This window comes from Gigantopelta aegis, chromosome 9 (assembly GCF_016097555.1).
Source record: "Gigantopelta aegis isolate Gae_Host chromosome 9, Gae_host_genome, whole genome shotgun sequence".
Lineage (NCBI taxonomy): Eukaryota > Metazoa > Mollusca > Gastropoda > Neomphalida > Peltospiridae > Gigantopelta > Gigantopelta aegis.
In genome coordinates, this window is record NC_054707.1 from 4,143,656 (window position 1) to 4,159,022 (window position 15,367).

At 35.6% G+C, this 15,367-nt stretch overlaps 1 protein-coding gene across 2 annotated transcripts in view; it reads left to right on the top strand.

Annotated features, from left to right (window-relative positions):
* The window catches only part of LOC121382310, a 41,923-nt gene extending 28,730 nt beyond the window's left edge, over positions 1-13,193 (top strand). For both annotated transcript variants that reach the window (XM_041511888.1, XM_041511889.1), the window contains 6 exons: positions 679-785; positions 2,425-2,602; positions 4,091-4,214; positions 4,899-5,017; positions 6,295-6,421; positions 8,425-13,193. In XM_041511888.1, coding sequence (XP_041367822.1) covers positions 679-785; positions 2,425-2,602; positions 4,091-4,214; positions 4,899-5,017; positions 6,295-6,421; positions 8,425-8,522 — 753 coding nt within the window. In that variant the 3' untranslated portion in view covers positions 8,523-13,193. The remainder of the gene's footprint in view (positions 1-678; positions 786-2,424; positions 2,603-4,090; positions 4,215-4,898; positions 5,018-6,294; positions 6,422-8,424) is intronic.
* The last annotated feature ends 2,174 nt before the right edge of the window (positions 13,194-15,367 follow it).

Consider the following 15,367-nt stretch of genomic DNA (forward strand, 5'->3'; position numbering starts at 1 on the left):
GTTAACAGCATCATCAACACATTAAGTTACGGTACATTTGCATACATAGGCAATTGAAAAATATTGTACAATGTTTAACGGTTTTAGAATGATATATCAATAGTGTGAAGCCCAAATTTGTGATGTAGAACTAGTCATGTGATCAAAAAGTGATTCCAAACTAAACCATGTCGATGAATCTATTCAATTTATTAATGGCTTTTAGACAAACAAAAAGAGTCTGTTTCTGGTCAAACCAAAGTTTCAGAATTGATGCGGCGATGCAGCTTTTTTGTTTTTCAAATTTATTTATTTTCCAAAGAAAAAGTGGGTATATTTGATACCGAAATAAGGGGCATATTTAAATTGAAATCAGAATGCACATCCTAGTTCATGCGTGATGGCAGTTTGGCTCTAAATGTGCTTTTACGTCGTAGCAAGAAAAGGCCGTCAAAAATCAATGTGATACTGCAGGAAATGGTTTTTTTTTTTTAATTTTGATGCGTGAGGGTTAAAATTGACGCACACGCTGACCAGAGACCAGAAATTTATTTTGTTTGGCCTAATATCTACATAGTCTACTTATTTAGTTTATGAATGATGTCATGTCAGCATGGAATAATGCAACATTACCTTTTCTGAGGTATTTAATATAATTTGTTTCAGATTTTGTTTTTGTATTGTAACATTTGTTTGCAGGTTAACTATGAGTGTCTGCAGAACTACCTCGGTACAGACAAACTTCTGAGGGTTTTCTCAACACTCCTTATGGAGCGGAGGGTTCTCATTTGTGCAAGTAATTTGAGGTTAGTTTGTTTTATTTTACTGAATTAGATTGAAATATACTGAATAACAAATATACTGTTTAACGAAACCACTAGAGCACATTGATTTATTAATCATCGGCTATTGGATGTCAAACATTTGGTAATTGCGACATATAGTTTTAGAGAGGAAACCCGCTACATTTTTCCATTAGTAGCAAGGGATCTTTTATATGCATCATCCCACAGCCAGGATAGCACATACCACGGCCGTTGATATACCAGTCATGGTGCACTGTCTGGAATGAGAAATAGCCCAATGGGCCCGCCGACGGGGATCGATGCCAAACTGACCGTGCATCAAGTGAGTACTTTACCACTGGGTTACATCCCGTCCCTTTGAGTAAGAAAAACAAACGTGCACAATAAATATAATATATTATCTTACCATAATTTTACTGGAAATCCATATTTTGTAAAAGGTACAATTTTTTAATCACAAAATTTACTTAAAACACATTCAGGTGCATTAGTAATGTTCAAACAAAAACATTTCAATAGCAAGTTTGCATTGGAATTTTCCAGCATTCTTAAAATGGAAACGTCATGTACCCAGTGTATGGTTATTGTAAGGCAATTCAAAGTGACGTCATTGGAATACTGATGTAATTCAAATTCAGAATCAGCTATATTATTACAATGCTTCCAAGGTTGAAAATTAGCAGTTACCTGGTCACCTGTGGTGACCTTTATTGGCTATGGGAGACTAAGAATTTTACAAAGGTAGTCTGTTAGGCGACCATCGATATTAGGGTCTGGCCAGTATGGTACCAGTTAAAAAAAAAAGACACTGAAACTGAATCGAATGTGACAAAACACATCGCGACTGTGTTGGCGCAAACTACAGCAGCAGAAGACATAGAACATGCTCTATATTTTAATAGTGCCAGATTCAGCTTCTGTGGCTTTGGGCAGGGTCTTCTAAAAATAGAGCTCAAAACGTATTGAAGACATTGCATGTATTTTTTACATCTAGATTAGACTGGATACACCATAATTATCTAGTAGAGCTACTACATTGTATTTGATAGTTGTTATTCAATGTTATGGTAAAAAGGAATCATATTAAATTAGCTTACATTATTCTAGGACAAAATCAATTTCTTTTCAATATTACCTGTCCTCAAACAAGTGCATTTCTCCCCCACGCTAGTGGACTTGTCCAAATCTATCTTGTAACTTTTAACTCACACTAACGTGAGTGCATGCACATATATACAAATAACAATGACCTTTTCCATTACTACAGCCCAGGGCTTATTCCAAAGATTTCAAAGGTCAGTTAACTGATTGTCGTTGTCGATATTGTTTTAAATTTAAGCGATTTGCATTTATTAAGAACATATCAGATCTAAAATCTTGACACTAAGACTTACGTAATGACATAAGTCATATATATTACTGTAATAAACAAAAAGTACACCGTTATGCTATGTAATATAATAACTAAGTACATCGTATATTTTGGTAAAATGTTGGGCTTTTGTTCACAGATTTATTTTTCTTTTGATATTTATTTTATTACTAGCCTACTACTGTAGCATTTACAATATCTTTCTTTCCTTCTTTCTTTCTTCATTTTTTTTGTTCGCAGTTTTGATTGTATTTTCTATTGTTCCAGCTGTCTGAGCCACACGATCCATGCTCTTGCTGCCCTGCTGTACCCATTCCAGTGGCAGCACATCTACGTGCCGATCCTGCCACAGGACATGCTGGATGTGTGCGCCTCGCCTACGCCGTTCCTCATGGGCATTCTGTCGTCGCACCTCAACCAAGTGTTGACGCTACCACTCGAAGAGGTCAGTAGTGCATCAAAATACTGATGTGGAATCAGACCTGACCATGAAAACAACTGAGGGGACTAGTTAATTGCTTCTCTAACTTAGATTATGGGGAGCCATTTAAGATATTACTGTAACTATATTAATACCATAATAAAGTTTGTTTTGTTTAATGACACCACTAGAGCACATTGATTTATTAATCATCGGCTAATGGTATTTCTGACATATAGTCTGAGAGAGGAAACCCGCTACATTTTTCCATTAACTAGTAGCAAGGGATCTTTTATATGCAACATTCGACAGACAGGATAGCACATACCATGGCCTTGGATATACCAGTTGTGGTGCAATGGCTGGAACAAGAAATAGCCCAATGAGTCCCCCGATGGGGATCAATCCCAGACCGACCGTGCATCAGGCAAATACTTTACCACTGGTCTACATCCCGCCCCTAATACCATATAAATTAATATACTAAGGGAAGCTAACTATTACTCTCCTTAAACTAGTCGCAGCGGAGCGAGAACGAAAGCTCCCCTTAAATGGTGAAGGCTGTGAATGAACAAATGTTTACCAACATCCCAGTACAATACAATATAACGCCTCCAAACACCCCCTCTCCCCCCAAAATTCCCCCCCAACAAAACAAAACCCATTGGCTATTGAGAATGAATGGATGTTTGACGACACCCCAGCACAAAAATAATGATCGGCCATTGGGTGTCAAACAAAGGTAAGTACATCAAAATGATTTGGCTATTGAGTGTCAAACAAAGGTAAGTACATCAACATGATTTGGCTATTGAGTGTCAAACAAAGGTAAGTACATCAACATGATTTGGCTATTGAGTGTCAAACAAAGGTAAGTACATCAACATGATTTGGCTATTGAGTGTCAAACAAAGGTAAGTACATCAACATGACTTGGCTATTGAGTGTCAAACAAAGGTAAGTACATCAACATGATTTGGCCATTGTGTGTCAAACAAAGGTAAGTACATCAACATGACTTGGCTATTGAGTGTCAAACAAAGGTAAGTACATCAACATGATTTGGCCATTGTGTGTCAAACAAAGGTAAGTACATCAACATGATTTGGCTTTTGAGTGTCAAACAAAGATAGTTAAAAAAAAGCTTGTTTTGTTTAACGGCACCACTGGAGCACATTGTCAAACATTTAGTAATTCTGACTAGTAGTTAGGTTTCTACATTTTTCCTAATGCAGCAAGGGATCTTTTATATGCACTTTCCCACAGACAAGAAAGCACATACCACAGCCTTTGACCAGTTATGGTGCACTGGTTGGAACAAGAAACAAAGATAGAGTATTAATGTATTGTAATGAATGGATCAAATAAATCAGTGGATGAGTGGTGTGGGAGGTTGAGTTTTGGGTGATTGAATTTTGGATGTGTGGATGAATAAATATATTGATGGATGTAAATATGACATGAATTACACGAGATCAATTGCCACCTCATATATTTCTTTTCTGTTTCCAGGTGCTTATTATTGATTTGGATAAGAAAGAGATCGTGCTTTCAGTTGGTGACGAATCATCCATCATCCCGAAGAAACTACAGAAAGCTCTGAAAACAGCCATCAACATGTGCAAATTAGACGCAGGTCAGTTCGAACACAAGACAAGATTTTCTTTCACTTATTCAGGTCCCGGGCGAGACATAGCCCAGTGGTAAGACGCTCGCTTGATACTTGATCCCATTGGGCTGTTTCTCGCTCCAGTCAGTGCACAATAACTGGTACATCAAAGGCCTTAGTATGTGCTATCCTGTCTTTGGGATGGTGCATATAAAAAATCCCTTCCTGCTAATCGAAAAGAATAGCCCATGAAATGGCGACATCGGGTTTCCTCCCTCAATATCTGTGGTCCTTAACCATATAACTGTAAATAAACTGTGTTGAGTGTGTCGTTAAATAAAACATTTCCTTCCTTCCTTCTTATTCAGGTCCCATAACCTAGATAACCAATGCATGAAAGATATAGTGAGTTTTTTAAAAGTTTTAAAAACAGTTCTAAAATGTGTTTTTTTCAAAAGCTAAAACTGGTAGGAAGTATTGTGTTTCAAAAACTCTTTGTCCAAAATCTGCTTGAACCTTAATTGGATATAAACATGAAAATAAGTTGAAATGAATGAAATGATGGTGTCTGAAGCCTTGTTAAGGTTCTTTGATTGCATTATAAAATATGTGTGTGTTTTTCGATGCTCAAAGTTCTCAGTGGTCGATGGTCTCTGAGGCCTTCTTTAGGTTCTTTGATTTCATGATAAAATATTATGTGTGTGTTTTTAGATGCTCAAAGTTCTCAGTGGTTGATGGTCTCGGAGGCCTTCTTGAGGTTTTTTGTTGAGACGATCGGACATTTCGGAGAACATATCAGGACTCAGCAGGATGGCAAGAAAGTGTTTCTGGTTTGTGCAGTCGTATTATATATTTCACATAGCTGATGTACTTTAAACACTGAAGTGGTGTTTGCTCTTGTCCTTATCTGCATCTCTCTCTCTCTCTCTCTCTCTCTCTCTCTCTCTCTCTCTCTCTCTCTCTCTCTCTCTCTCTCTCTCTCTCTCTCTCTCTTTAAATCTTTAAAGTGTGGTTTAAACTACAAAATATATGTCTTGATAAAAATTAAAAGAATTGATACTAGTAAGGAAAGATAAATTAGTTATGTTCACTAAATCAATTTTAATGTTTAATGAAATATATAGTAATAATTAATTTCTTATGAGGGGATGCTCTCTTTATGCCTGATTTTCTCCCCTCTCTCTGTCTTTCTCTTTTTGTCTCTCTTTTGACTAAGTGTCATAATTATATGTTAGACACTAAATAGCCATAGTTAAAAATGTGCTATATCAAAAGCCATGGTATGTGCTATCCTGTATGTGGGATGGTGCATATAAAAGATTTCTTGCTACTAATGGAAAATGTAGCGGGTTTCCTCTGTAAGACAATATGTCAGAATTACCAAATGTTTGACATTCAATAGCTGATGATTAATAAATCAGCCGGCCTCGGTGGTGTCATGGTTAAACCATCGGACATAAGGCTGGTAGGTACAGGGTTTGCAGCCCGGTACCGGCTCCCACCCAGAGCGAGTTGTAACAACTCAATGGGTAGGTGTAAAGCCACTACACCCTCTTCTCTCTCACTAACCACTAACAATTAACAACTAATCCACTGTCCTGGACAGACAGCCCAGATAGCTGAGATGTATGCCAAGGACAGCGTGCTTGAACCTTAATTGGATATAAGTACGAAAATAAGTTGAAATGAAATAAATCCATGTTCTCTAGTGGTGTTGTTAAAACAAAACAACTTCGAACACAGAACAAGACTTTGTTTCAGCCCTTCTGCTATTTGCTAACAGTTTCCTCTCTATCTAGATCAAGTATTAAAATGGTCTATAGTCCGTCCCACAGGGAACGCCTTTTCTATGTCTATACTATACTATGGAATTTACTACAAATTATTTATATCTGAGCCGATTGTTTTCTAAATTGTACACAAAAAAGTCTATTTTTGTTATTAGCAAAACACTTTTACTTTTCTTTTTACATCAAATCAAACTGAAGTTATTTACTAAAAATATTTTTGTAGGAGGATGAGATGGACTATGAGGTGCAATTGAACAGAATTTCCTCTTCTTTATGAGTTTTATGTAGTGCATTTGAATTTATTATTTTTCTCGCAGAAGGAGCTGTTTGTGTCTTCTGTTGCATCCAAGGGAATCCGACACCTGCTGGAGTGGTTTTCAGAGACTCAGATGTTTGAAGTGTTCGTCACAGATAACCTTGAGAAAACACACTGGGGATCTGTTGGTATGTACTCGTTTCAGCAAGGGAGAAAATCATGTTCATGGTTATTACTTGAGTTCCATAAAGCACAATTCTGCCTCATCTTTTTTGAATGCTTTGTAGGAGTGTTAGTGAATATTAGTGAATATCAAAAGGCCAGGATTTCTGCCAGACAGTAAAACAGGTATGTCGCCATACCCAAATATTTTGGTAGATATTTTTTTTAAAGTTAACCTTTTGACAAAATGAATTACTTTTATCATTACTGTATGATTTTCTTAACCCTAACCCTAAATGTAACAGATTTTCTTTCTGGTGGAGGTCCCCTTACCCCTTTTTGACTGTGGTTGCATTCAATTCCATAGCGCCATACCCAACAATTTCTTTCTGGCAGAAACACTGAAGGCATACTCTGCTTCACAATTACAATAAATTATGCTTTGCTATACCATATGAAATTTTATGTATTCTGTATTAATCTATACAGTAAAGTACTCTTATAATCAACTGGAAGGGACCATGATAATTATCTCGTTATAGCAGTAGTTCATTGTATACATTTGCATAAGTCAGTTATTAATGTATAGGGAGATAAAACGGGACTTTACCATCAGTTCGTTCTATGCAGTAGTTCGTTCTCAGCATGTTCATTATAAGTGTACTTTACTCTATACAAATTATTTGTAATTTTTTGTGAATTTATCACAATAGCTTAGCATAGTGAAGTGATTTTAAAAATGGCAAACATTTCTTATAATTACCAGCAACACAACCTACGTGTATTTAGGTAAAAATGGCAAACATTTCTTATAATTACCAGCAACACAACCTACGTGTATTTGGGTAAAAATGGCAAACATTTCTATATAATTACCAGCAACACAACCTACGTGTATTTGGGTAAAAATGGCAAACATTTCTTATAATGACCAGCAACACAACCTACGTGTATTTGGGTAAAAATGGCAAACATTTCTTATAATGACCAGCAACACAACCTACGTGTATTTGGGTAAAAATGGCAAACATTTCTTATAATGACCAGCAACACAACCTACGTGTATTTAGGTAAAAATGGCAAACATTTCTTATAATGACCAGCAACACAACCTACGTGTATTTAGGTAAAAATGGCAAACATTTCTTATAATGACCAGCAACACAACCTACGTGTATTTAGGTAAAAATGGCAAACATTTCTTATAATGACCAGCAACACAACCTACGTGTATTTAGGTAAAAATGGCAAACATTTCTTATAATGACCAGCAACACAACCTACGTGTATTTAGGTAAAAATGGCAAACATTTCTTATAATGACCAGCAACACAACCTACGTGTATTTAGGTAAAAATGGCAAACATTTCTTATAATGACCAGCAACACAACCTACGTGTATTTAGGTAAAAATGGCAAACATTTCTTATAATGACCAGCAACACAACCTACGTGTATTTAGGTAAAAATGGCAAACATTTCTATATAATGACCAGCAACACAACCTACGTGTATTTAGGTAAAAATGGCAAACATTTCTTATAATGACCAGCAACACAACCTACGTGTATTTAGGTAAAAATGGCAAACATTTCTTATAATTACCAGCAACACAACCTACGTGTATTTAGGTAAAAATGGCAAACATTTCTTATAATTACCAGCAACACAACCTACGTGTATTTAGGTAAAAAGTACACAAAAAACAGTTTGTACAGTCCTTTCCGTGACCTGGTTTACGTAAAGATGTCACATTTGACATAATTTCCTCATTTTCTGAGGTTTATTGGAGGATAACATTAATTTTTTCAGCAACATCATCCAATCAGAAAACAGTAAATCGTATAATGATGGGAAGTTTGTAATTATAATTTTATAACTATAGACTTTTCGGTAAAGTGAAATTTTAAGTTTCATTTTGCACATTTTAATTGCAATAAATACATGTAATTTTTCGTTGATGCTTGCTCCATTTGCATGAAGCCTTGTGGTGATTGTCGTGTTTAACTGAACCGTCAATCTTCTACAGATCTCTTCATGTCACGTTTGGCGGAGTATCAGAAGTGTGATGACGGCAGCAGCTCAGGACTTGGTAAAAGAGTGATGAACTTCTTACGCAAACTTTGAAAACTTCTTGAACCAAAGAGATCTGTGATCATCGTGTATCTAGAACCTCACATCGTGATGATGATGATGATGATGATGATAGTGAGAGGTCGGTGAAGTGCCAGGATTTTTAATTTCACATTATCAACAGGCCCATGAAGTGTATAGAAAGTGAGGGGGCCACTGTCCATGCAGTTTGAAAATGGAGAGACCACTGTCAGGTGGATGACTCCGGGAATGGAAATATAAGGACCCAAATGGTCTGGACCTGATAAAGGGGGAATTGGACAGCATGCTCTCCTGAGTAAATTTAGAATTTCAAGTGTTCAAATACAGCATTTCCAGCATTTTGAGCACATTAACAGTAAAACGTTGAAGAAGGGCATGGACCCTGTGCCCCCTCCCCCATTTCCACAGCCCTTGATGTAGCAAACATTTACTGGCATATTTGTATAAGTTATCTGCATGATGTTTATGATTTGTGTTTTATATAGGGAGGTATCAATGTATGCTAGTTGTGATATGACCTGTACATTGACACATACATATTTGGTATTTGTGTTCAGAACCATTTTATATGACTAAGGAAATATTTTATGGTTGTGTGCTAATGTTAACAGAGAAGAATTTGGGGTTTTTTAATATTGATTGTGGTGTGCTATGGCTTTTGAATTGTAATGCTCTCTGATAATCTTGCATAATTGCAGTGAAATGACTGTTTGAATAAATGTCAAAAAATTAATCGGTGAAAAAGAAAATCTTAGTATGATCAACTGCTGCTAATTTTCTTGTGTTAACTATTTGAAAGGATGTTAACATTTCTGTGTAAACTGTTTTTTATGTTGTTTTTACACTTTAGTTCATTGATATGCTATAAAAAGAGTACCAGTTAAAATACAGTGTGCCTATTACTGACAATAATGGCTACCAGAGAGTATGATCAATTAATGTTTTTTTGTTTTTTTTTCAGATGTATGCAATCTGTTCTGTATTTTGTTGTTATTCAAATATTTGATTTTTGAATCTTTGAGAGTTACATAAACAAATAATATTATTATGATACTGATGGAGAAAATTTCTGGGTTGTATGCATTATTTATACTGTGAAATAACTTAAAACATTAAGAAAGTTGTTTAGTAAATAATTTCATTAATTTTATATTGAGGGAGATAATTTCACCACTCATCTGTGGCATTTTCAGAAGGCTGAGCATTTATGAACTACTTGACTGGTAATCACTGGTTTCTATCATATCACATTCCTCTAACATTAAGCACAAAAACCAGTATAGCGAGCCAACGCGATCGCTCGCCCTCTTGAACATGCCTCTGTTGTATCCTGTCACACTATAAGCTATCTACTGAATGTAATATTTATAGGGAGAATATCTTTTTTTTCTTTTAAAACCCCCACAAAAAACCTCCACAAACATTTAACACAGAGACAAAGACATTTTTGTATTTTGGACATTACAAACATGGATGATGATGAGAGGACTACTTGACAGGTCCGTGCTCCCTGCTTGCTGTCAGATGAGCTATCTTAGTATCACCCGAGCCCTGGGTACACGGAAACCTGCAGTGCATGCCGGGTAATCATCCCCTATGTGGAGTCATACACTTAGGAGACACATCCATAATCGTACGTGAAGTGGGTGAAACTCGGTGTATGTGCGCTTACACCTACCCATTGAGCCTAGCAGTCCACTCACTCTAGGTTGGAGCCGATACTGTCATGAAAAATCCCCCATTGCTTCAGGTGGGATACGAACCCAGTACCTACCAGCCTCATGTCCGATGACATAACCACTACACCACCGAGGCTGGTTATAGTGAGAATTACTTGCCCTTCTTTTTATAATTTTATTATGATATTCTTACTGTTAAAAACCCATGCTGTTAAAATAACCTCTAGGTAATAGTTCTCTGGCTATATTAAAGGAATTTTGGTTCTGGGACTATAAATTCAGTGTCCATTTGTTTTCCTTTCTATAATTTTTATTTTTTATATGGAGGTATGCATTAAGATTTTTTTTTTACAATTTATGTTTTGTGACCAATTTTGTTCTTGTTACTGTGTAGTTTGTCTCACTCTGTAGATATTTTGCCCTTTTTTTCTTCTTTTTTTCTGATGTTATGAATTATACATTTATTTCCAGTTTGAATACTAATTTCATTGATGTTGTCTCAGTGAGCATATAAATTTGTCATTTAAAGTCACAGACCCTAGTTTCAGCCAGCGAAAATGGACACAGAAATGTAAGACATCTGGATAAAATTATAATAGAGTAAAGGAGGAAAGACAACTTTATTAATGTGCCCATATCTACTGAAGGTTCAGGCACGTCCACCCTGGTCACGAGTTCTGATTTGTATCTTCTGAAGGTTCAGGCACGTCCACCCTGGTCACGAGTTCTGATTTGTATCTACTGAAGGTTCAGGCACGTCCACCCTGGTCACGAGTTCTGATTTGTATCTACTGAAGGTTCAGGCACGTCCACTCTGGTCACGAGTTCTGATTTGCACCAAATCTGTCCAGGACATACTTATAGAGTAAAACTAAAGTCTGTGCTGTTTTAAAACAGAGAAATACTGTACAAAAATAGACTAAAGATTGTCTTCATAACCATCACTTCTCGGAGGTACATGTGTTTTTAGAATTATGACACATTTATTTTGGGATATCACAAAAACCAGGATGACCAGAAACACTTGAGAAGTACGAATATGTATATTCTAAACGGTGATAGAGAAACGTGTGTTAGTGTTTAAAAACTAGGATGACCAGAAACACTTGAGAAGTACGAATATGTATATTTTAAACGGTGATAGAGAAACGTGTGTGTTAGTGTTTAAAAACTAGGATGACCAGAAACACTTGAGAAGTACGAATATGTATATTCTAAACGGTGATAGAGAAACGTGTGTGTTAGTGTTTAAAAACCAGGATGACCAGAAACACTTGAGAAGTACGAATATGTATATTCTAAACGGTGATAGAGAAACGTGTGTTAGTGTTTAAAAACTAGGATGACCAGAAACACTTGAGAAGTACGAATATGTATATTCTAAACGGTGATAGAGAAACATGTGTGTTAGTGTTTAAAAACTAGGATGACCAGAAACACTTGAGAAGTACGAATATGTATATTCTAAACGGTGATAGAGAAACGTGTGTGTTAGTGTTTAAAAACTAGGGTCTGTCATTTTAAAAATTACTTCAGGTTCTCTTTATTTACACTAAATCTTGCAACTTGGTGAATTTAAAAAAAAAAAATTAAGTTGGCGATTGTTTGTTTATTTTTCCTTTATTATTTTTGTCTTTATACAGTTTACAGGTCCATTACGTATAACCCTGGAATTTCCTCATTTGACTTTCTGAATATTTTTATGAGTGGTAATACTACTTACAATTCCTCATATTTTGGTGACTTTTTTTTTCTCTCTTTCTTTTTGTAAGTCGCACATCAGAATGTGTCTCAGCACATTTTGTAAATGTCAATGTGACCTATGGTTAAATGACTTACTTTAGCTCTTTTTTTCTTTTTTTTTTTTCAAGATTTATGTTTGCTTTGAACTTGAGATCAAAAGACACAGTAGAGGTTTTGTGTTTGCTATAACTGCTTTAGAATTGTTGGATTTCTTACACAGTCTTTAGGAAAGTAACATTTAGTTGAAAGTGTTGAAGTCCAAGGCCACATGATACACATTTTGTATTTTATTTTATTTATAGTTACATGTATGTTAGCTGCATTTGACCTTTCCCAGTGAAATGCTATTAGTTTGCTTGTTATTATGGTACATGTATATGACAATAGTGTAATTTTTTTAATATCTAATTATTTATGTAAAACAATTATCTGAAATATGACAATAATGACCTTTTATTAATAGAGAATTCAAATTGCTATAAATAGATCATGATACATGAAGAAATATTTGTTTTTAGAACAAACTCAAAAATGGGTTTAGTAAAATCCAGGTACACTAGATTTAAAACATCCCAACCCCCCAAAATAAGAAAAAAAGAAAAAAAAGGAGGGTGGGTACTAACCAGTTGATGAGATGGGGGTGGGGATGTGGGTGGTGATGGGGGGGGGGGGGGGGGGGGTGGAAGAGGGTCTGACAGAAGGCTTTCTATAGTGGTGACAGAAATAAACAGTCCCCCATCGTTTCTGCCTTCTCTGTGTTACTTTATTACCAAAAGGTAGATAGAATTTATTAATATATTTTCGTACATGTTGTTTATTATCCCCAAAAGCTCAAAATGTTGTTGAATTAGTGCGTTGATGTTGCTGATATTGTAAGACTGTGATATGATGTTTTAAATTTTATTTTATTTTCATCGTTTGCTATTTGAATGTATCATTTGCAGATAATACTAGTGTTTGCTTTGCATTTGTTTGCTTTGGTACTTTGTCCCTAGTGATGTGTTTGGTGTTATATACATGTATTGCAAAGTGCATTTTTAGTCCCCTACCAGTCCAACCAGAGGGGACTAGAGGTTTCATCTCAGTCCTTGTCTGTCTGTCTGTCTGTCTGTCTGTCCCACATATGTTTTATGGATGTGTTTTTTCAGAAGGCCTTGACATTGAGCTGAGATTTTGTGTGTAGCTTTATCATGTACTATTACAGATCAAAGTTTGACTTTCATGGAGATTTACCCATTTTTGACAGAGTTATGGCCCTTGAACTTAGGAGATATAAAAAAAAACATTGCAGGCTTTTGTTTTACAATACGTGAAAATATTGAGGTGAAATTTTGTATATAGCTTCATCATGTACTGTTACTGATCAAGTTTAACTTTCATGGTGATTTACCCACTTTTTACAGATGTTTGACCCTTGAATTTAGGAGATACTAAAAATTGTTGGGTCAGGTAGAGGATGTGTATTGCTTTAGCAGTACTCTCAAAATGCTTGTTGTACTGACAAATCTTGAACCTTGACTAATTGTGTTCCAGTGGTGTAGATTTTGGTGTTGATAAAAAACAATTCCATGTTGTGCATGACTGTCACTTGCTGTTTATCTCATCTTTATGAAGTAAAAAGACAAAATATAAGTATTACTTGTCCGACAATGGCTGCCATGGCAGCAACAGCATTGACTTTTGAGTTTAACTCAATGTTAAAGTTTTGAGTTTACATGTAGCTCTCTTTCACACAAACTATAAGTCCTACTTCAGTCAAACTTAGTTTATAATTGCACCTGTGGATATTCATCACAGTGAATGTGAAATTTAAAAAAAGAGAATTTAAATAATTCATATGTTAAACACGCTTTGTAATTCATATTATAAACACACTATGTAATTCATATGTTAAACACACTTGGTAATTCATATGTAAAAACACTTTGTAATTCATGTTAAACACACTTTGTAATTCATATGTTAAACACACTTTGTAATTCATATGTTAAACACACTTTAATACATATGTTAAAAACACTTTAATACATATGTTAAACACACTCTGTAATTCGTATGTACAAGGGGTTTCAGTCCTCATTTTAGTAGCTGCACAATGTTGTCACTTGGGGACTACTGTTGCTGCCTCAGTTGGCTTCCCCTCCAGTCGTCGTGGGCTTTCAAATAGATGAATGTTCCAGTTCAACTTGAACTCTTGTAAGAGCTTCCAATCAGTCTTCTGTTGCTTTTCGTCCAATTAATAGTTCGTTAATCAGCGTGTGAATGTCATTTAACTAATGTGAGCTTTCAGACATTATATGTCATAAATATTTTAAACTTTACAGGATGATAGCCAACCATAAAAAGATATCTGTTCAATGCTGTCACTCATTATTGTGTCCATTGATAGATAAACATCTATTGTTTTAGTTCATTTTCAGATACATGTGTATCTAGAGTTGTGTGTTAAAAAATGGTACAAAGTGCTGATTTAAACAATATTTTATTAGCCAAATACCAAATGTTGTAGCCACTTTGTATAAAAATTAGCAACTGGTTAATTTGGCAATAAACATGATGAGCCCTGCAGTAGTCCAGGGTGAAATATGTAGTCTTTCTCATTCACAAGCTACACCAGTAGTCCAGTCTGCAGGATGAAATGAGTAATTTTTTCAGTTCTCCCCTGTCACTATAGAGCTTCGTGTGTTGGGCAGTCCCTAAAAACATTGCATGATAAATCTGGTTCTTGTTTCTTTCTTTCTCATTCACAAGCTACACCAGTAGTCCATTCTGCAGGATGAAATAAGTATTTTCCAGTTCTCCCCTGTCACTATAGAGGTTGGTGTGTAGCCTACTTTTACTGACTCAAATCTAAAAACCACTGACCTCTGACATTGGGCCACCGTATTCTAGAACCTCTGGTGTAGGTCTGGTGTAGGAGAGTTTCAATAGGTCAAATTCACTATGCTCTTTTTTTCCCCTGTCCCAATTAGTTACCCACAACTGATATATCAAAGGCTGTGATATGTGCTGTCCTGTCTGCAAAAATGTGCATATAAAAGTAGCCTATATGACATCTGTTGGTTTTGTCTCTTTCTCTGCATATACAAAATGTCAAAAAACCATGTTAACACGAAAAAGCCGTAGTTTAGTTTAAACTGTGCTGAGGCATCGTTACACAAATATTCCTTTCCTTTCCTTGTTTCTTCTTGTTAGTAAATGATGTTATATATTGCAGCTTTCACTGTAATGTGCATGTCTGCCCAGGCAGTTTGTAGTCGGTTAAAGCCAAACATTACAGGTTGTGAAGACCATACTGTGTTCATTTATGCTTAATTTGGTAAAGCATTTTGTAAAGGATAATCACGTAAAGCTAATCAAGTATGCATTGTTTTAAAATGTATATAGTTGGTGAATCAATTAAGTGAATTTAATAATAGCCCCATCCCTTTTTTC